This window comes from Apiospora hydei (genome assembly GCF_038363865.1).
Source record: "Apiospora hydei strain CBS 114990 chromosome Unknown utg000004l_segment0_segment0, whole genome shotgun sequence".
NCBI classification, from domain to species: domain Eukaryota; kingdom Fungi; phylum Ascomycota; class Sordariomycetes; order Amphisphaeriales; family Apiosporaceae; genus Apiospora; species Apiospora hydei.
The window spans coordinates 6,662,531-6,684,511 of NW_027117363.1; the positions used below are offsets into that span (position 1 = coordinate 6,662,531).

The 21,981-nt window shown below is 53.2% G+C and overlaps 6 protein-coding genes across 6 annotated transcripts; 4 read left to right on the forward strand and 2 right to left on the reverse strand.

The window, feature by feature from the left end:
* Positions 1-1,961: 1,961 nt before the first annotated feature.
* Positions 1,962-3,879, forward strand: PG997_004619 (uncharacterized protein; the record flags this gene model as incomplete). Its single annotated transcript, XM_066808934.1, has 2 exons — positions 1,962-2,992; positions 3,075-3,879. 2 exons carry the CDS (start codon positions 1,962-1,964, stop codon positions 3,877-3,879), a joined length of 1,836 nt encoding a protein of 611 aa, XP_066672552.1.
* Positions 3,880-4,547: 668 nt separating this feature from the next.
* PG997_004620 (uncharacterized protein) lies at positions 4,548-5,863 on the reverse strand (the record flags this gene model as incomplete). The annotated part of the gene is made up of 4 exons (XM_066808935.1): positions 4,548-5,011; positions 5,099-5,438; positions 5,555-5,573; positions 5,823-5,863. 4 exons carry the CDS (start codon positions 5,861-5,863, stop codon positions 4,548-4,550), a joined length of 864 nt encoding a protein of 287 aa, XP_066672553.1.
* Positions 5,864-7,328: 1,465 nt separating this feature from the next.
* PG997_004621 (ChaC-like protein) lies at positions 7,329-8,415 on the forward strand (the record flags this gene model as incomplete). The annotated part of the gene is made up of 3 exons (XM_066808936.1): positions 7,329-7,387; positions 7,849-7,954; positions 7,981-8,415. The coding sequence occupies 3 exons, from the start codon at positions 7,329-7,331 to the stop codon at positions 8,413-8,415; spliced, it is 600 nt and encodes a 199-aa protein (XP_066672554.1).
* Positions 8,416-9,227: 812 nt separating this feature from the next.
* PG997_004622 (cold response protein 2) lies at positions 9,228-9,878 on the reverse strand (the record flags this gene model as incomplete). Its single annotated transcript, XM_066808937.1, has 4 exons — positions 9,228-9,462; positions 9,516-9,622; positions 9,724-9,796; positions 9,859-9,878. 4 exons carry the CDS (start codon positions 9,876-9,878, stop codon positions 9,228-9,230), a joined length of 435 nt encoding a protein of 144 aa, XP_066672555.1.
* Positions 9,879-14,731: 4,853 nt separating this feature from the next.
* Positions 14,732-17,455, forward strand: PG997_004623 (uncharacterized protein; the record flags this gene model as incomplete). Its single annotated transcript, XM_066808938.1, has 3 exons — positions 14,732-15,373; positions 15,427-15,481; positions 15,534-17,455. 3 exons carry the CDS (start codon positions 14,732-14,734, stop codon positions 17,453-17,455), a joined length of 2,619 nt encoding a protein of 872 aa, XP_066672556.1.
* A 3,072-nt stretch (positions 17,456-20,527) lies between these two features.
* Positions 20,528-21,967, forward strand: PG997_004624 (uncharacterized protein; the record flags this gene model as incomplete). The annotated part of the gene is made up of 2 exons (XM_066808939.1): positions 20,528-20,776; positions 21,629-21,967. The coding sequence occupies 2 exons, from the start codon at positions 20,528-20,530 to the stop codon at positions 21,965-21,967; spliced, it is 588 nt and encodes a 195-aa protein (XP_066672557.1).
* Between the last annotated feature and the right edge of the window lie 14 nt (positions 21,968-21,981).

Consider the following 21,981-nt stretch of genomic DNA (forward strand, 5'->3'; position numbering starts at 1 on the left):
TGCAATCTTGAATCCGCTGCAGACCTGGCGATCTGCAATATTCTGTCAGGAGAACAGGAAGCATGAACTTTCGGCATCCTGTATGCACATGTTGCTGTCATCTGTGCGTGCCCAGTGGCAGGCATAGCATAGGGATCGTATTTGATTAAAGCAACCAAGACGTTTTGGTTACACTCGAGTCGCACCGAGCACAACGGTTTTCTGTTTTCTGTCGACCTGCCCTGTCGTACGAGCTCTTGCTCCATGCAGATGAGGATTGCCGGCTCGTGCTTGTCTCAATTACGTGTGGTCCCCCATGATGCGGTGGATGAAACAAACAGGGTCCTCCCTACGTATAAGTGCGCCACCACGGGTCATGCGAAACAAAAGCCCGGTCTTTGTAGACTCTAATACCACATAGCAATAACGGCGATCTTCCCCATCGGCGACGACTTCACGAGACATGCGAATTGGTTGTAGCGGATTTCTGTTACTTAGGGAGAATCATGGAGGGCTGGGAGGTGAACAGACGCAAATAAACGTGTGTATGTAAGAGTGCGGATGAGGCTTCAGAGGCTGGAAGTGTACGCTGTAGCTGTAGCTGTAGCTGTAGCTGTAGCGGGTGGTCTGGGCGGCAATCAGCCCAGAATAGCATCCCAGTCTCAAGTCTCGGTCAGCCACTCGCGACGAGTTGCTGTTGGCCAAGACTCTATAACAGTATTTGATATTTCTGATGCACTTCTGTCGTCTGACGATGCATAATCCATAGAAGCCAGCAGCAGCAACACAGCCTCGTTTGCTCGTCTCGAGTTTTCTTGCCAACCTCATGTCGTCGGCACTACGAAAAGCCGGCGTCACCAGGTGCCGAACCCGCCAAGGTTTGCCAGCGAGGCTTCCTTCTGTCGTACCTTGCAGGTGTCGTCTGGTCTTGGATTGCAACGATTGCCGAATGAATCAACAGCATCAACAACAACACAACATTGGAAGATTTTGGCTTGTGACCCTTGTGCAGCAGCAGCAGTTTCTTCCACCCATTGTGATTCGACTGGTCCTCCGATTATCTCAGCTCAGTCTGTATCCATATTATTAACCTTCGAAGTTGCCTACTTGACTACCAGCTCTTACGAATTTCGCGTGCATGCGCAGGAGACAGCCAAACAGACATGCAGGAGGCTAACAAGTCACGCCCCAGACCATTGCTGTTCGTTCGTTCGTTTGTGAGTCCGTCCGCCCGACTAAACTTGTCGACAGCCTCCAGTACTCTCCTTTGGTCTCGCGTCAGCCTTCCCTCGTTGAAACATCATTTCTTTTCTCTGGGCCAGATTGCCGGCCCAGGCCAGCCCACTCATCCTCGTCAGCCAAGCCTTGACTGGAGGCGAGCCAAGATGAAGATCTCAATGCTTGGTTTTGGCCTGTCTCGTTCCAAGTGTGCAGTCTTAGCTCCAACATGCCACCACCTCACCTCGTCAGTTGCTGGTCTTGTCTTTGCTTTCAACCCCTCCAGCCTGCCCGGCTGCCACAAAAGCAACCCCAGGTCGAGAGTATCAGGTGCAAAGTAAAGTATGCTCCATGAGCAATTCATCTCTTGGTATGAAATGCAGGCACCAATTGTCATGATTGTTTGTTTTCTCGACAAGGTTCCAGCCCTCTTCCGTCTCTCTTTCTCTCTCTCTCCCTGCCTCTCTCTCTCTCTCTCTCTTGCACCCTCCTCTTCGTTCACGTCATCTCATATCGCCCTTCACTTACTCGTGTCTTGCATCTAACACGCCCCGATCTGCGCAACCGGTCGACCCGGAGCCGCCGCCCTCTTGTGCTAGTCTGAGCAGTTTGAGTACTCATCTCTCCTTAACTGCTTAATATACTTCGGATCTGCCGAGAAGTGTTGTTTCGAGTCCGATGAACTTCTCCTCCAGTCTACTGGAAAGGCTGGGGCTTCTGAACGACCACGAGGTCATATTCCCTTCTTCTTCTTGTCAGGCATTATGGCTTTGACTATCAAGCATCTCAATGAGGATGCCTCTTTTATGCTCTCTCTAGAACCAAAACTTCCTCCTCACATCAGAGGGACGGCAGCGGCGCCGAAGCCCTATATCATCCTTCTCGATCCGTGGATCACCGGGCCGTCCAAGATCTTCCACTCCAAGATATCCGTCTCTACTCACAAAAACCCGGCCTGCGTCAGCTCCTTGTCCGAGCTGCCGGAGCCGGACCTCGTCATCATCAGCCAGCACAAGAGCGATCACTGCAATGAAACAACGCTGCGCCAGCTGCCCAAAACTGGCACCAAGACGCAAATCCTGGCCGAGCCGGCCGCAGCCCGTGTCATCAAGAGTTGGAAACACTTCGACAGCGACAAGATCTGGACCATCCCCAAGTGGGAGGATCCGCGCACGACGGGAAAGTCGACGGTGGTCCGGGTGCCCGTGCCTGCTGTGACGCCCGGGGGCCAGCAGGGCGAGGTCACCGTGGCTTGGATTCCTCAGAAGCGCGATCTGGCTTGTCTGCATAGTGCCATCGCCCTCACCTACCGCCCGCCATCCACGGACTGTTTCGCGCCACCTGTGCAGTACACTCTGGCGCCGCCACTTATCAGTCCGCCTGCAACACCGCGGTCCGTTAGGAGTATCGCGCCGCCATTTCCCAAAGTGCAGAAGACCGCGTCTACGGACCCTAAAAGACGACCAGCTCCGCTTACACCACCGATGTCCCCAACAAGCTCGGTATACTTATCGCGAGCCGGTGCCACAGCGCTGCCCGCTTCTCCTACGGACTGCACCGCTCCCCCGCCCGCATACTCTCCATACCGGCCGTTCTCCTCCACATCTGGCACCATCACCGCCGCCGCACAGCACAAGGAACACGGCAACACGACGCGCCCCCTCTCTCTCATCTTCTCTCCGCACGGCATCAACTATGCCCACCTAGCGCCCTACGCGTCCTCTCACCTCGTGTCCGAGGCGGCGCTGCCCCTGACCGCCCTGTTGCACTGCATGGACTCCATCTCGAACCCATGGTGGCTGGGCGGCAACATCTGCGCGAGGCCTCCCGGCAGGCGCCGAGATCGCGCGACGACTATGCGCGCGGGTCTGGCTCAGCGCGCACGACGGCGACAAAAATGTGCGGGGGCTCGCTACGGGCCTCCTGAAGACGCGCAAGTACGGGCGGGACGAGGTGCTGGAGGTGGTTAGCCCGGGAGACCGAGACTGTGGTGGCGGCAGCAACAGCAGCAGCAGTAGCTGGCACACGAGAACTGCAACAACAACGAGCAGTGACAGCGCCATGCCGGTGGGGGATCCCTGCGGCTGCGAAGTGATGGAGGACAGCGAGCCGGGCTTCCTCAAGCGCGTGAAGAGCGTATCGGTCTCGAACCCGACCGATGTCTTCCGGCTCAGCAGCGGCGAGGAGGTGACCGTGCGCGGGGACGGTCGGGTGTGTAGGCTCGGTGTAGTTGGGGGTTGCGATCAAAGCCCTGCCACGGCAGCTGCTACTGCCACTACCACTACTACCACGATGCTTCTGCCGCCGCCGCCGGCCGCGAACCCGATGTCGGATCTGAAACCCTCTCTCAGCGAGAAGGAGATATTAGCTAATATCCATCCGCTGGAGAGGGGATCCAAACCAATGAAGAAGGAGAGACTGGCCGAAATTCATCCATTGGAGAGAGAAATGAAGCCCACGAAGGAGATATTGGCCGGTATCCATCCATTGGAGAGGGATATTAAACCAACGAAGAAGGATCCAACGACCCGGAGCGATCACGTTAACGACCATTACTACACAACTAGTGTCACTACACCCCCTCACCTTCCTCATCTAACCACGATGGCGCAAGAGAGCTGGGGGCCACAGAAGCTCTGCGACACCCTCTCGCTCCCCAAGATCACCGTGGATGAGACGTGACTTGAGATTCATAGGTTTGATGGGGGAAATACCTTCAAAATTGGTGCTCCTGTTCGCATTTGTTATGAAAACCATCAGTAGATGGAAAGTTACGAGACTGGCGTTTTGGCGGGATTTTTTCAGGTTGGGCAACTGGACGACAGAACCGCTGCCAACACGCAGATGGAGGGGGAGCTATTCTCCCTGCATATAATTTTCGGAATCTTGCTTTTTCTTCGGGCGTTACGCGAATGGGATACCCCTTTGGAGGCCAGGATACATACACGCTCATATATATAGCCTTTCTTGGGCGAACACACTACGGAATATGAAATTTAATGAAATATTGCTCAGTCGGTGGCATGCAAAAGACCCGGTGACTTCGAAGCCTAAAAGTCTGAAGACTCGAGATGTAGTGATTAAAATTTGGTAAAGCATCGCGGGTATAACTCATTGCTGAAGCCAACTTCAGTAAAGCTGCTTCCGGACCGTAAAGCTTCCTTAGGTCCCCCTACTATACTACTGCTGTACTACTTCAGTCGTTTGAACGCAAGCTGAAGCAAAATACCTCCTTTTACATCCCATCCCTTAGAAGCCATTTAGGTCAAATGAAACCGATATATCTCGCCTCGCTTCTCTGAGGTCCTACATATAATATAGCACTTGCTCTGCTCTGCTCCTCCCCTTTCTCACTTCATCTGCTTTAGGATCTCAATGAGGAAATCCTCAAAGCTGAGGGTAATGTAACCGTCGCGATCCTCATCGTACTTCTTAAACACGTCGGTCATGCGCTTGAGGCTGATGCAGGCCTGGACGAACAGATCGAAGCTCATGACGCCCTCGTTGCGCTTGTCGTAGGTGGAGAAGAGGAGCTCGACGAAGCGGGGGCTGAGGCGGTACCGGAACGCCACCAGGGCGTTGCTGAACTCGTCGAGGCTGATGTTGCCCGAGCGGTCCGCGTCGAAGCGGTCGAAGAGCGTGCGCCAAGACGCAAGGAACGACCAGAGCCCGCAGAACTCGTCGAAGCCGATCGTGCCGGACCGGTCGCTGTCGAACATCCGGATCATCATACGTACAGTGTGGAGATCAAATGCTGTCCAGTCGCCGTTTACGAGCGCCGCTGAGAGCTCCCTCTCCGAGAGCTGACCGGTGCCTGCAGAGTAGATCATCCGTCAGCATCCTGTATTCAGAAGGCGAGCACCAAAGCCAGATGCGCGACAAAGGGGGAGGAGGGGCTTACCATCTTTGTCCACAGCACGGAATAGGGGCAGTAGCGTTGGGTCTGCGCCCTCAGGCGGGGCTGGCGAAGGGGGCGGTCGGCTCGAGGCGGGAGGGCGATTATGGGTTGTGGGACGAGGGCCTGAAGCCATAGGTGGCGGCGACATGACGGATGACACCGGGCTGTGGCGACCGTAGTTGCTCTGGCCGTGGGAGGAAGGGTTTAGGCGGTCGCGGCCGTCCGAGTTGCGGTGGTAGGGTGAAGGAGCCGCATGTTGCTGAGGAAGCGGCGGCGGGGGTTTGCTGTTGTATTTGGAAGCGGAGGAGCTGCTATACTGCTGCGCCGGTCTAGGAGCGTTGCCCTATTGTGAGGGTGAAACTGTCAGTCCTGCAGGGGATGATAAAGAGCTGAGTGGGGTGGTGGGCACGGGGGAGGTCGAGTTTGCGAGAAGTTGGGTGGTTGTAGTTTTTGGCTTACATCGTCGGGCTCCGCGAATCTGTACTCGACGATGTTGTTGTTAGCGATGTCTTGATGGATGCGCAACTAGTATGTACTGTAGGTTCGACGTGCGAGAGCAGAGGTTGGTACGGATAGCATCGCGACCGTAGGTAGTCCGTATGTCTATCCCCCGTCTCTACCCATCGCATCGTCGGGCGCGCGCAAAGTCCATACAGACCGAAGCTGACTTGACCTAGCCAAAAACTCATGGCGGGGTAACAAACAAGCGGGTTGGATGAGAACTTACCTAGGCAGCTCGTCGGGGTTGTAGGGTCGGTTGTAGGCCATCGTGGATCAGGTTGATGCAATAGAGAGAGCGACAACCGACGGCACGAAGAGAGGGTTGCGAGATCAGAAGTTCAAGAGTTGGACAACGGAGTGTCAAAGGAATTGACGGTTGGGTTGCAGGGCAGTGTTTGTTGTCATTGTCTGAGCCAGGCTCGGGTTGGAAGTTGAGTTGCCCATGTGCAACCTCCCAATGCCCAGGCTGCCACGGCGAACTGGGCCTGCTAAACTTAAGCCCGTCCACTTTTGGCCCCCCTAGCGAACCAAGATCCAGGGATTCCAGCCGCAGCCAAGGCACGCTGAGGGCCTGCTAGTGGCCGTTTAGCCGTCGTCTTTAGTGATCAACCGTCTGGAGCATTATTAGATGTGCCCTTCCAGATGGAGGAGATGGAGCCTGCAATTACCCCTCGTTATATTAGCGACATATATAGGGGGTTTTGCAGTAAACGCATCAAGACTTCTAACTCCAGCTTCCCGTTGCCACATTCATTGATGTCTCTGTCACCAAGTTGCTTTTGCGTAGGTAGATTTCAAATGGGGGAAAGCAATTATGGTGCTCCTCCTACTCCTACTCCTACTGCAGGCGTGACTGACTGACTGACGTACAGCTTGTACGTGGGGCAGGTGCTCAGGCCTGAGGCGAGGTAAGCTGGCAAGGTCACTAAAAGTGAGGCAGAGTGGAATTCAGGGTCTCGGAGGGGGGCGCACGAATGAGGAATGACGTGTGTTGTCGAACCGGCAGTGCAAACAGACCCAACATATGCGATTGACAGACGACCTTAACAACCCGTCTCTCGGCGGCTGATCCCCGAGACAGGATTGTGCGAGTAGGACGATGATTGCAGCTCAGGGGGCGCCACGCCGTTTCAGCGTCGATGTTCACGTTTGGAGGCTTTGATCGCCTCGGACAAGCACGGGACAGTGAGAGACAGCATGCACTGCATATGCCGTACCCTGTAAGTATGGAGTGCAGGCCTTACTCAATGTTGAAAGAGATCTGCATGTGCATACCTTACGCATAGCCGCAGCCCGGCAGAGCCTCTCGAGCGCAAAAGGTAAGCCTCAAATAATATGAAGTCAAGAAGTATTCAAATGTAGGAAGTGACTTGTAAGTATGCATGACCGTAGATAGGTCATTTGGCGATAGCAGCCGCAGTGCGCTAAATGGTCGTTCGGAGCCGCTGCCGAAAAAAAAGATACGGTCTTGGCATCTGGCTTTCTCCAGGCTCTATCTGACCGTAGAATCTTTAGGAATGGCGTTGGGCTCTTCTTTCGATAGATTCGAAGGGGCGTCCCCCACTTTGAGCCACTAATCCGCTGACAAAGCCGAGGAGCCGAGAGAGAGAGTGAGAGAGGCACTGAACAGCGGTGTATGTATCAACCGTCGACTCCTTAACCCGAACCCCTGGAACGCCGCTTAGCAACGTACTTTTGAGTGGGAAAGAAAAAGAGACAGAAGAGACACACCATGGCGACCAACGGCGATAAAGCCACTACTTCAGATGAGTTTTGGTTATTCGGTTATGGGTAAGTTCTTCTGTGCATGTCGTCGCCGCCCCCTTCCCCCCTTTGAAATGAGACTACATGTACCTACCCCTATACTGCTGGCCTTTGGTCTTGCTGGCACCTCATAGATTCATAGGTGCACGTCGCTTCTTGGCTAACCCCAGACTGCAGGAGTCTGATCTGGAAGCCCCCGCCGCATTTCGGTATGCATGCGACTCTACATTGTCCCCCCAAGAAGGAGTCTGATGCTCATGCTGTGATTTAGAACAGCGGACACCTGGCTGGGTGAATGGATACGTTCGGCGGTTTTGGCAAGTAAGTGTGCCTGCGTGCCCTCATTCCACTCACATTGTTGACTTGGGTATAAATATATATAGGCAAGGTATTTCTCTATCTATTAGGCGTTCTTGATTGGTTCCTCCAGGGGCCAGCCATATCACCACCTTCCAAGCGAGACTAATATAACCTTCACCGTATCGCAGCCAAGACCACCGCGGCACGCCAGAAGCCCCCGGACGCGTCGTCACCCTGATCGAGCGCTCGTTCTGGGCCAGTCTGGTGGACGCGCACGACTCCGCCCCGGACAAGGTGTGGGGGTGGCGTACCGGATCGAGGCCGACAAGGTGGCCGAGGTCAAGGACTACCTGGACATCCGGGAGATCAACGGGTACACGATCCACTACACGCCGTTCCACCCGGCGGCTTCCGAGGACGGGGCCGCGGGGCAGCCGCCCATCCGCACGCTCGTCTACATCGGGACGCCCGACAACGACCAGTTCACCGGCCCCCAGGATCCCCAGGCGCTGGCCGAGCACATCTACCGGAGCGAGGGGCCGAGCGGTCTGAACCGCGACTACCTCCTGAGCTTGGAGAAGGCGCTGGACGAGCTCAGCCCGGAAAGTGACGACGCCCACATCACCGACCTCTCGAACCGGGTGAGAGCGATCCAGGCCAGTGATGCAAAGGGGCCGGCGCACACCGAGCCAGCATCGCACGAATTCCGCAAGGTTAGCAGCATCGACGAGCAGGAGGAAACCGAGAAGTCCTAGTAGTAGACTTCTTCACGATTCACTCATGATAGACGGAAGTTACCATTATAGCATAGCATGCGAGCCCAAGAGGCAATATCAGCCAACAAAGTAGTCGCATTGGTATCTACAAAGCTGCTACCAAGAGTTCCTCCAGACCGTCATCCCCTCATGCCCCTTTTGGTAATCGCCGTCTTCGTCTGCATCTGTATTCCCCACCTAAGCCGTGTTTGCCCCCTAAACGAAATGTCATGATAAAGATCGTGTCGCGGCCGTAAGCACGTGAAACAAGAGAAAAAAGCCCCTTGTTTGAAAGAAGAGAGAAAAAAGAAACCACAGCAATTGCTGCTGAGTGATTTAAGGTGGCTTCACCACCTTCCCCAATGCCCCTTCTCCTCTTCCCGGCACATCAGAACGAGCGGGCGGTTCTTGGGGCTCAGTTTCCATCGCCGTTAGACCGGCATGTCCATTGATAGCTCTAGAACCAGTCATGAAGCCCAACGGCACTGCCTGGCTGGCCAATCACATCAGATTGTTTGGCCACCCAGTGACACAATCATCGACATATTCTGATCCCCGGCAAGTAAAACCGCCAGTTCATAGCTTTTGCACCTGAAAGCCTCCGAGCCTGTTCCAACCACCCTATTCACTACTATCGTACCAAAGAAACGCCGAGACGACTGCGGCGACTAGTAACGCGGAGGGCCTTGAGGTTGTCCTTGAGGCATCGGCTGGCCTTGCTGCGGGTCAGGGTAATAGGGAGCTGGCATAGCGTAGCCTAGGTGTCACAGTTAGCACATGCATAAGATCGGCGAAAGTCCTCCATGGGCTGATCACCTACCCTGCGGGGGGAGGCGTGCCATATCCAGCCTGTTGAGGGGGTATGCGCCCCGTCCGTATGCAGGCGCATACATCGCTTGTTGCGGCATTCCGTAGGCGGGCTGGCCACCGTAGGGCATCGGAGCTGCTCCGTAGCCACCCCGTCCGCCGAATCCACCGCGGCCGGCACCGCCACCACGGGGGCCGGTATCCGAAGCTCTATCAACCCGGATGGTTCGTCCATCGAATCTGGCAGCAGTCAGTATTTGAACATGGTGGACTGTGTGGGCCTTGTAGCCTACTCGACGTTGTTCATGGCAGCAATCGCCTTCTGGGCATCGGCATCCTGAGAGTATCGCACGAAGCCAAAGCCTCGGCTTCGGCCGGTATCACGATCTTTGACGACCACCTGGTGCGACGAATGTCTGTCAGCATAGATTCGACTACTTATACTTGATCTGGCGGTGGCAGCCGAGTTCGAGCATTGAAGAGGTTTCGGATGAGACGTACCGCTTCCTCGATGGCACCGAATTCCTCAAATTTCTGCCTCAGAGTGGCATCTTCAGTATGCCAGGCAAGGCCACTGTATCGCAGCAAGCATTAGCAATGATGGGGATGTGGCGCATATAGGAAGATGGAACTAACCCAATGAAGAGCTTAGACATGTTGTTGAAATGTTGGGAACACCGTATACGATCTGGGCGATTTCAAGTTAGCCCACAGCTTGAGCAGTCATTGTATCTCTGCCGGCACTAGTGACCTTTGCAGATTTCCCGCTCTGCGGACAGGCGCATTCTGGTAGACTATGTTGCGATAGTCATAGTCTTTAGGTTGTGGACTGGCCAAGAGGCACAACCACAAGACCAACAACTACATCACCCTGCTGGAGAGTCGAGCCAGACAGAGGTTTGGTAGCGGCAGAGATACGGAAGGAGGCACACAAACATTATAACAGATGACAAGTAGTGCTTTCTGGACAGGAGCAGCTCGATGGTTGGCTGGAGTAGTTGAGAAAAGCAAATAGTAGGCCGTGAAGATTTGAACGAGGAATTTGAAAGACGTGATTGCCGGGCAAAGTAGTCGATAATATGGTGGTCAAAGTATGAGGAGGAGAGCTGGGACCAGTAAAGACAGCGGGGTTGATAGCCGGGTATGCTAAGTGGCTAAGTCGAAGGAGGCAGTCAGGGGTCGAGGCCTATTGAGATATCCGGATTCCTTGTCGTTGACTAACTTGGAGCATGGTACAAGAAACATTCGGGAGGTCACTCACTAGTGGCGAGACGTCTGATTTATATATGCCGTCCTTGGCCTGGCTGAGGGAACAGCAGCAACAGCTCCATTACTCGCCCTTCTGGTCAGTCCCCGTGAAATCTTTTTTTTTCTTCATCTGATAATGGGACGAAGACCAAAGCTCTGGTGTTTGGCAAGCATGAGCATCCCGGCAGGGTCGAAAACAAGCATCAAACGAACGAGGCCGAAAGACGTGCGCCAGAAGTGTACTGGAATAGAGCTCCGCGTGAAGTGAGCAACTCCACACGACAGGACTGGCGGGTCGGTTGCTAAATTGGGATCCTCTGGATGGGGGGCTTGGGGGGCATCCATTCCAGGATCAGGGACATACCCGCCTGTCACCGGCCGCGTCGTCAAGGAGAAGGGCCAGTGCTTCCAAGATGATCTGCTAAGATTCAGCTCAAACATCGTGACAATCCACAACGCCCACTGCTATCAACCGGGCATGCCTAGTTGGATCGGGAACCAGTCTTTTCGACCTTGGGAGACCGTGGCCGGGATGGGGGTTGTCTCAAGATTCCGGACCCCTGTCAGTATCCGCAAGTATCGATCACCCAAATACCTGCCTACGTTAGTACCGGCTACAGTGCTGTGAGTGTGAGCAGAGTATCGATACTACTACGGCAGAAACCAACCACGGCGGCGGGTGACGATCCCTGAAGCCCCGTTCCCTCCTTGTTGGTTGTTCCCAGTGATTTGAGTATGGCAGGTACAGTAGCCCGCCAAAAGGCATTGGGAAAAGGGCATCTTTTGCCGGCATTGACAGAGAATGCAGTCCACTCACCTCACTCACTCACATGCAACAGACCACTTACGCATACAAACATACTTACTTACGTACCTCTCCCTCCTCGCGAGATCTCCGGATCAACATGGAGTGGCGTTTGAACGACGCTGCGCGGCATCATATCGATAAGGAGGCCTCCCCGAGATTTGGGAAGATTAAGGCGGCCTATTCATGCGCTTGTTTTTCCGGCCCTGCTTGGCCAGTCGTCTCGGGCCTGATCCGAACATTAAAGTGTAGTCATGGGATATTGCGAAAGGGCACATACATCCAGGGTAAGGAAAGCCTCGTTGAGTGAGCAGGCGCACCGAGAGATCCTAGATCCTCCCTCCCGCCTGGAAAAGGGCAGGCGAGCTCATGGGTGTTTGATTTGATTTGATTCCAACCAACTGCATTCGCCCCAAAGAACCAAGAACAAACATGTAACGACTGGTCGGGGTCAAGCTATGCCCCTCCAAGGTAGCTGCTTCGCTGCCCCTCACTAGAAGCCACTAACGCACTTTCCATGGTGGGGCTACTCTGTTTGAAGCCATTAGGTTGTCCCTTGTCCCCAAAGCAGTTACCCCTGGATCCAGGAGCCTCCAGGAGCCTTGTCAATTTCACAAATATAGCGAGCACCCTGACCATATGTGAGACTGAAGCGATGGCACGCAACGCAGACGCTGTTGCTTCATGTGTCGAGTATACCATATCCTGCTATACAGTGGATTTCGTAGGGTTGCATGCACGTAAACCGGCGCCCAATTGCGACTCTTCGCGGTCGTGTCTTGGCGTCAGGAGAAGACGCGGGGATCTCAGGCGCCCACGTGCCCGCCTACGCCTGTGGTGATGAATACTACATCGGACTTTTTTTCCATACCCAGTAATCTCGAAGTGGGCCAGAGGGAAAAAAAGACACCAACGGTCGATCTGCACCCAATGAAGGAAGCCCCTGTTCAGCAAGTGCATGAGATTCTGCCGTAGTCAGTGGCCTTCGCAGACCTGGCCCCCAAAGCTCATCTCGGAAGCCAGCGAGATTTGAAGAAGACATTGATCATGGCCCTGGAAGACAAAGCTATTATTCGCTTAAGCCGTTATCACTCACGGGTCAAGATGAAACACGATTAGAAATCATCGAGCGCACACAAGATGATTTGTGATGGATTCTACATGCCTACCTACTTAGTCACCATCATACCTACCATGGTTTGTCCGCCCGGAGGAGTCGGGCAGTGGCTACCTAATGAGGAGTCGGCTGCATCTCGACACACGGACTGTTCCGCGGTTTTTATGGGCGATTACGAGCATGACATGGCGATCTCTCACCAGACATGACAGGAGGTCTACTGTGCAGAACACATGTCAATTTGGCATGGCGGTTACTTGCCTGGTTGCCCCTCGTGTGACTTCATCCAGAACAAACATCCCCTATTCTAGGCCCTTGATTCATGCCGTTTCTTGGTGTTGTAGAGTATTCCAACCTGGGGCTATTTGTAAAGTATTTGATAGCTGACCAAGGTGCCATGAAATCCAAGTGACAACAGGTAAACCTTGTGATTATCATCCCCATCTGCGTTGCAGCCCCAACAGGCGACCATTGAAGTCTAAACAGGACCACCGTGAAATCATCTTCGGGGGTCCAGTAGGTTCGTTTCGTTGCCAAGAGATATCACAAAATAGCTTGCTTGGCTGCCCTGCACGGTGCCACCGCGAAAAAAAAGGTAAATAGGTGACGTACCTATCCTATCGTGATAGCATCATGGCATCATGGCTCCTCCCAATGCGAGGAGCTTGGGCCATTACATAGGTTTCTAGCCATGGCCATGGCCTGTGGCCTGATTTCAGGGGCTTTCTGGGAGAAAGGGGGCAGATATCATTGGTCTTCGGCCTACCCCCAAACAGAGCTTGGCAGGGCTCTCCGACATGTTCGGATCGAGACTATTTGTAGACCTGCTGTAGTAGCGTCCTTGCTCAACTGCCGAGTACCTACTCTAGGCAAGGACGCCATGCTGCGTAGCATTGATCGGCGCGACGCATCGCGCTGAGCGAAGTGACATACTACCGTCCTGTCGGAGAGGGGCTGTTGCAACGCCAATTAATCAATCCGCAACTCAATTGCGGTTGCTGTGTGTAGTAGGCAGACCGATCTGAGGTCCGTAAGATCTGGACTGGCAGCTACACAAAAACACAAAGCCGGTCGAGATTGACTTTAGCTGCTGGCCCACAACCTGGAAGTACCTTAGGTATTGTAGTACAGTCCAGTAGTAGCGGATAGCGGGTTCTGCACATCAGCAACCAACCCACCAAATACCATACCACTCCAGACTCGAGCAGTGGCATCGCATGACTCTATCTTGCCTCCCACATTATCAACCCCCCAAGTGCGATTAGTCAGTTCTTCGTAAACCGAACTCGTCCCTCTTCACCTGTATCAGGGATGCCGAAACTATGCGGGTGGCTTCCCGAGAGAAATGCCTCATTGCACACGGTGTGCTTCCGCAGCGGGTCATCCCTCGATTCCCCTGGATGCTGATCGCCGGCCCCAGAGGTATTCTGCCCGGTGGACAAACTTCGCGCCTGTAGATCCCATATATGACATCTAGGCAATCTTCCTCGATTTTGTTAGTTGTTCGTAGCCAGCCAGGTTGCTATAAAAAGTCGAGTATTCGAAATACAACACGCACAGCACGGGGTTTGTGCACCAATGTAAGTGAGCAATTCCAAACGCATCGCGTTAGACCCCGAAACGCTAGGTAGCTTTGGTAGTAAACCCCTCGCTAGCCGACCACCAGAGCCAAACCTTAGATGTACTTAGGCCAGGAACTAGGAACCTGCCCATATTGAGGCACTTCAATTGAGCGCATCTCCAGTTGCACAAAGTGGTAGCATCGTTCGTGGAATCAATGCTGATTCCACTTGAAGCCCTTGAGCTGTGTATGTAAGTAGGTAGACAGACTTGCGTTCAGTAGGTACTTTCTGCAAGTGTACCTACATCAATTGACACTTGAGCACGAGCCTGCACGGAGCTTGCTAAATGGGGCTGCTTGTGGGGGCTTGACAGGACGTTGGAACAACGCAGCTGCAGGCATCCATTGCTTGCTAAACTCGACAACCATCAACTTCAATTCTATTCATAGCTTCGCACTTGCATATGTGATTCTCCCGCATGACCGCACGGCAGCCATTGCTCACGACTTGAAGGAGTCATCCAAGTCCTTGCGGTCAGGATGCCCTCGGTTTCAACCTACACGGACCCAGTAGATGGATACCAACAACTCGTCTCGGCTTGCCGCCAGGAAAAAGTCTCGTCAACATCGCAAGGGGCACGAACCCGCCGACAGGGACCCTGCATACAGATCCGGCCGTGGGCACCGAAAGGACCATCGCCATCATCATGACAAAGGTATCAAAAACTTGGATCTGGGCAACTTGAGCCGGGCCTCGGGTCAACGAACCGGTAACGACATGGTCCAAAACTGGCTCGCCCAGTCCACATTTGCAACCCAAGACTACCCCACGGTATCGGAGGGCCACATAGGACCAACCAATACCCACCGGCACCACGACCTTCACGAACAAAGACATAGCAGACCCTTGCAACGCCATCCTCGTAGCTCTGCTCTCCCGAGGCCGCTAGTTTCTCCCCTCGAAGCAGGTGCGCGCCTTCGTAGTCCTCCCCAAGGCTTTGAGCGCCCGCCAAACTCCCACAAGCGAGCCCTGTCCGACAGCTCTATACTCAGCGTAGGCAAGAACCAAAGACTATTATCTCCAAAGAATCGTCAGGACGATCCTCATCATGCAAGTGCATTCCATGGGCAGACACCAGCCGAGCTGTCGAGGAGGTTGGAAGTGATTGTTGACGGCTCTGGTTCAGACGAACCAGCTTCTCCTACACCAGCTTACAGGGCAAAGAAGCCACGGAACAAGACACGGGATGATAAGTATGAGCACAAGAAGGACAGGCACCGGAGTAGTAAACCCGTTGAAGATCGGCCACGACCCAAATCAAGTAAGCGCAAGAAAGAAGAGAAGAAGAGGGCATTGACGTCTAGTAAGAATGTCATGAGCAATTGGGCCTCGAAGGCAGTCCTCAACGATCGCATCACGGTTTGTCAGCCCTTCAACATCCCTCTTCTTGATCACTGACAATCTATGTTCAGCAACCCATAAAGCCTGGCATTTTCCAGAATGGCCGTGAGGCAAATAGGAAACCGGGTATGATCACACTGAAAAGACGCAAGCATTGCACATTGCTGATCATGACCAGTTCAAGATCTTGTTTTCTCGGACATGCACTTTCTTCAAGACGGAAAGGGTAGCACAAAACCGAAGCCCCTGTCTGAGAGGCGGCTCCGAGAACTTGAGAGCCAACAAAAAGAGATGAAGGAGGTTTCTTCGTTCTTTCTATCAGCCGCAGCTCCGGTCGAAGTTCCTGACACAGACGCTGGTCACCCCGGTGAGCTCAACCAAGAGACTTTGCGAAGATTACAGGAAAATTCCGCCTCGTCAGCTCGACGCTACAGCGCATCGAAGTCTTCTCAATCTGAGCCCAGTGCGAGTCGAGAACATTACTTGGGCGAGCAGGTGTTGCAACGGTATCGAGATTGCGATTCCTCGGGCCGGGACATTGATAGGGATAGGCGATCCCAAGATGACCATCATCGAGCAGTATCAAGCAGGGATAGCAAACCAACTACATACTTCTCTTGGTCTACAAGCCCATCAAGGTCACCAATACGAACAAATGGATCCATCTCACAATATTCGTCCGGAATGAACGATCGTCGAACAACAACCCCAGAAACAGTTCGAAGAGCTTTGGTAGATTCTGGTATCTTTCGTGGCACTGGCATTGCTGCATACGACCAGGATTACGTCAGCACAAATTCGAAAGCAACCACCGACGAAGACCGAAGCGGGACTGAAAGTCGCGGGAATGAAGATACACCTTCTGAGGATGACCTGGGAAGACACGAAATAATAAAGCGTCTCGAAGTACTCCTACCACCAGCCTGGCGTGTGGACCACGGCCAGACGGACCAATATCTTCCGTCTAAGCAACGGCTACCTGAGGATGACCCTGGCCCCGTCCGTGACCCTGCGGAGAAGCGTCAGTATCTCCGTTCAACGACTGAAGACTTCAGGAAAGACGCTGCGGAATCCGCCAAGATAAAACTGCGCAATGAGCGTCTCGCGCAAGGAAATACAGACGACCGACGAGATCCTCAATGTCGCAGTCGTCCCAGCGAAAATGCCAATCGCCACACAGCCTGTTTGGCAGGATCCGACAACGATGATCAGTTATCAATCACATCTAGAGACCTGATGCCCCCACCGCCACTACCGCATAACTTATCGTGGCCCTGGCTGGGTGGTACAGAAAAGAGAACCACCGCAACTGGGCCAGATACAAAGTACTATCCCAACAGTAAGGAGTTATCTGCCGCTGCTCGAGTGATTGCACAGCATGCAAACATAAATGAAAACGTGGGTTCGAAGTTTCTGGACGGGGCAGGTCGTGATACATCGACTGAGCGCTCTTCCCAGTATGGGATAACGCCAATGCAAACTGCCTCCTGGGTGGCTTCTTCACCCAAACCTCCCACCCCATCCTTGACTACTGACACTACTATCTCGAGATTGAGTTCGACGCCACCATGTGATGTTCACCACCTAGTAGGCAAAGGGCACTTTCCAACTGCAAGCCAGGTCAGACCAGCCCAGCCTCAAGAAAGCATAGCAGAGTTTATCGCGAGGATTGAACGCGAGGCTGATGATATCTCACCAACGCCAATGACTGGACACCACGAGACTCGCGAAGTTGTTTCGTCTACCCCCGATACGAGATTTGTAGGCGAGGGCGATGCAGAGATCGAGACCACAGACTTTGGTGATGTTTTTGATGGCGATATGGGGTATTCGTCAAGTTTGAAACCCGAAAAGCAGCCCCTTCGTCTGCCGCCTCAAAGAGCCTCATATTGGATGGATGAAGGACGACTGACCAATCGAGAACTCGATGAGACCGTGTACGTGGCAAATTACGAGTGTCCTCGCAGTGAATATGGCTACCAAGGAAGGACGGAAAACGGGCTGGAGTTGCCCAGAACGCTAAACCAGCGAAGGCTAAGTGACGACAAGGACTTCGAGATGCCATCCTTTTGGGGCCCGAATAATTTTATGCAGTTTTGACCCTGCTCCGATGCTTGTTCCGTCATGGGAGTTGGCTTCTAACTGTGTAGGCATGAAGCAGTAGTCGTCAACTCCACTAGTTGACACCTCTTCTTACTTTCTGATCCAACTCGACTGTGTCTGATCCTGAGATTGCATACTTAGAAGACAGACAGTTGGGTTCTTCAAGACTGAGGAGTAATTAGTGGGTTCAGCGAGGAGGTTCAGCATCTTGGGGGCTAATTGGTAGGTCAATCGGCCTACGTCAGTAGGTGCCATTCAGTTGACAAGGGGTCATTGGCATTGCATTTTTTTTCGATGGCAGCTAGCATAGTCGCCTTCCTGTGAGAATTCGAAAGTCTACTTGCTCTAAAAGTGTTCGGGTTCGAAATATTTGATATGGTACATCATTGGATATTGCAAATGGCGTGAAGGGGCAGATTTGACTGCGACACTGCTTCTTCGTTTGCAAAGTATGCTCAATGGCTATACTAAGACCAGGACAATGTACCATCATATGTATTGACCTGTATGTCTGCAACCCGTTTCCACCCTGGATATTCCATAGATGACTGGCTAGTATGCGTTTGTCATGTGGACATAGGGAGCTGCAGGCGCCTTAACCTCGACTTGTCAACTCACCGCTCTGTCTGTGTTCTATACTTCGGCTCGAATCAGTCTATAGAACTAAAATGCCGAGAAGGCGACTATATCACCAGTACTATAAACTGCTTACCCACAAGCCATTATGGGTCGATGAGATGTAAATCACTTGGTACACTTGGAGAAACTAGTTTCCTTTTTCTCTCTCATCATCAGCTTTTCGCATCTCCGAACCAACCGATATATAAGTTTATATATTCAGCTATACCTACATGAGGAAATAGGAAGAGAGGAAAAAAGAAGCAAGCGAAAACCATCTCTTATTGGGAAATGCTGCCAGGTACGGCTGGCTACTTTACCTGTGATGTCTGTCTATCGATAAGAAAACTTCTGGAAGAAAGTCGTGTTGGACATGACATGGAGGGGAACATGGAAGATTTCATTATCCAATCTGATGCTAATGTTTTGGACCCTGGAATAAATACTTTTTTACCTTACTTGAGGTACATGCTCAAGTGAGGAGACAGAGCCCACCGGCGGAATGGGCGAGTGGATTCGGCAGTGGCCAATCCCACACTCGCAACAGAGGGAGCTTTATCGGCCTTTCAAGTAAGCTTTATCGCAGAGCTCTCTCTCCCTCTCCCTCTCTCCATTATTGCGCCTCGGCTCATTCACATATGCATGGGCTCCATAGTTGCTCTTATGAGCAGGCCCCATCTCCAATCTGGCATGCCCCGACACTCTCGCAGGATATTTCACACTACCCAAGAGAAGAGGTTTGCCAAGCTGTGCTGGAAGTGCAGAAGCTAGATACTAATACCTATAGAAACAACGAGTGCCCCCCAGATTTGATTGAAAAGTGGGTGGGCTAAAGTGGCCAAGCCAGAGGGACTGGAGGAGTAGCACTTGCAGTAGCTAAGGTCCTAGAAACATGCGACCCACCGACCATGTGGACGCCCGTTGAGAAGCATCAGTTCCTGTTTGTTTGGCGGATTAAAAGTAAGTACCTACTTAGGGTAGGTAGGTAGATAGGTAGGTAGGTAGTTTAGTTGCTCTCGAATGTTGCTCACCTATTGGTAAAAGCACTGACGGCAGAGTAAAGCAGAAACGAGGCCGATTCCATCTTGTTGGATCGGAAGGGAGTCAAGAGTCGTCGGAACAAGGTTTAGCTGGCGAAAGGCGAGTATATACTCGTCACGAGCTGCTGGCACGTCACCAAATATAGGTAACCGGTCAAGTGTGTTGATCGCTCTCCCCGAAGACACGACTCGAGTGTCTGCTGCCGAAATTAGCTGCAGCCCCAAATGCGAGATTGCAGCATTAACTGGAGGTTGATCAAGTAGCAATGGAGCCGAGCCCCGAAGTCAAGCAATCCAGGTACGGAGAACATCGCGGCATCTTTATCTGACTTGCGTTTCTCTTCCACGATTCCCACACAGCTGGGGCCCCTATCCACACAAGCGCCTGCATGTTCTTTATGTACAGTAGTGTGTGTCTTGACTCTCCGAGTCCAGTCCAGCCGTTCCTGCGCGGCGCCACTGCCCAAGTCACCTTGGGTCAGCGGGCGTGCTTCTCTAGCTCCGAGCTCATTACAGGTTCATTGCCTTGGCCTCGTGAGCAAGCCAGGCAGCATCAGTCAGTGATCGGGTCAGAGGCGGTCGGTCACCGAGACGACAAGTTCACGACTATCAGATCGGAAAACCCACCTGACTAGTAGCTGTCGTCGCAAAACGAGTTGGCACTTGCTCTCGAGAGGTGGCACAGCTACACGTATGGGGTGATGTTGTGGCCGGGAAGTCCAGGAAGTCCAGGGTTGCCGGACATGTGAAGCGGCTATGTAAACGCATTATCCTCATCCACGGGCCAAGCAAGGAAAGGCATGATCCGAGTGACCGGGATCAGTCGGCAATGCTATGCCTGTAAACAGATTCTCTCTCTGTGCGGTGCGTGGCCCCGCCGCCCTCTTTTCAGTTTCGTACTTGCAAGCCTCTTTTTTTTTGCGCCTGGCATCAGGGCACCTAGGGCACCCCTCACGACCGTTCCTCACCTCAGCTTCAGTTGGGCCAATGCGAGCGCTTGGAAGGGTGGTGACAATAGTGGAGGTTCGGGCCAGAAATGGAGAAAAGACCCCATCAGCAACACCCCTTCCGCGGGCTTTGTGTAAGCAGCAAGTAGCAGCAGCAAAACAAAAAGAAGCAAGCATCCGTATGCAAGTGAGGGAGCGAGTGCATGTGGTAGTCTGCAGGACGGTGCCCTTCCACTGGTATATATGTATGTAATGTACATACCTAGACAAGGCCCTGCAAGATAAGCGTGGCAGCTTCTGAATCGAATTAGGTGCCGTTCTTTCGTACGGCGAGCTCCAGGCAAGGGGAACGGAACAAGCTATTGTAAGCGGTTGGATCTCCAAGCCTGACACTGGACTGGACTGGACTCCAAAGGGAAGCTCTCGGTGGTACTTGCAGCGGAATCGATGCGCCCGTATCAAACATGGGCTCAGACAGAGCTTCCGGATTGGCTGCACAGAGAAGCCATGCTGAAGAGCTCCCTGACGGGCCTGGCCTGAGAGCTCTGGACTTGGGACTGGCTTTCAAGCTTTTAAATCCTCCTCCACTCCTTGGTAGAAACACTCCCCACCCCCCGAAAACAGCCATTGCGCGCCGCCCAGCCGATCATCGATCGAGTCAGACTGGTGAATTCCTCCAGCGTGTTCGTAATGCATTCATCAGCCCAGCGCTGGTTAGCTGAGGGGGCCAGTGGTTCCTGAGTGAGAAGGAAAAAAGTAGAAGAAGAAAAAGAGAAAGAGAAGACATCCTTTCAAAGACCCGGAGTCCCCAGCCCAACCCAAGCAAGTCTATAGGCAGGCAGGGGTATTTGATGGGTATGTGGATGAATGGACTGCGAGCTCATGTAACAGGCCCGGCATGGTTAAACTGTCGACGGGAACCATGTACGGTACGGTACATACTGCAGAGCGAAGACCAAAACGTACCGCCACCCGAGCTACCTATGTTTCTACCTTTCTTCCTTTGTTAGCGAATAGATGCTTCCATGTCATATATTAATTACTAGGTTACCTGCCACCTGCTGCCCTGGGGTCAATAACACAAGACGGGTGGAAGGTAGCATAGTGGACTGTTTCTAATCAACCTAAAAAGCCTTCAATGTTCCAAGGATCAAGTTTCTTCCCACGCCTCACGCCCGCCCGCACTCACTCACTCGCTCGCTTGCTCCAGTCAGTCTGGATCCAGCGCCCCAATTCCAGCAGCTTGATCAAAGGCTGTTTTCGGTGACCCGACCCTTTGCAGCCCCGTCGTATCCAAGTACCAGGCGTGCATGCAGTGCCAGAACGTGCCTAGTACCTGCTACTTGCACACTTACACCACACTTGCCTGCAATCATTTGGTTTTGATTCGATCATTGAACCACTAAACCGGCCGGTTACATTGACGTCTTCTGCTGCAGCTCCTGGCCCTGCCTCCAGTCGAACTGAATGAACTAAGCCTGCCTGCCTCCCCCGGAAAGTGAGAAGTGAGCGAGCGAGCGAGAGAGACAGCTCAAGCTAGTTCGCCCTCCTACTTACTACCTTAGGTACCGTCCTACCAAGTACCTAGGCTCCCCCTCGTCCCCTCCATCCTCCCACACCCACACCCACACCCACTGTCCACTACCCACTACCCACCCGCCAGCCAGCCAACACCTCACCTCACCTGCCCTCCAGTCCCATCCCAACTTCTCATTCCATCCCAAACGTTTCTTGTAACACCCACTGCACCTTTCGATAAGGCAAGCTCAAAGCTACTGTACCGCAACCTTCAGTCAGTTCAGCTCCAAGACTCGGAAACCTGGGCTCAACACCCAATGCGAAACCTTCACGATACCTGGGCCCAAGCTGTCGTTGTTGCTGTTGCTGCTGCCGCTGCCAATTGATCGTTTCCTCGACA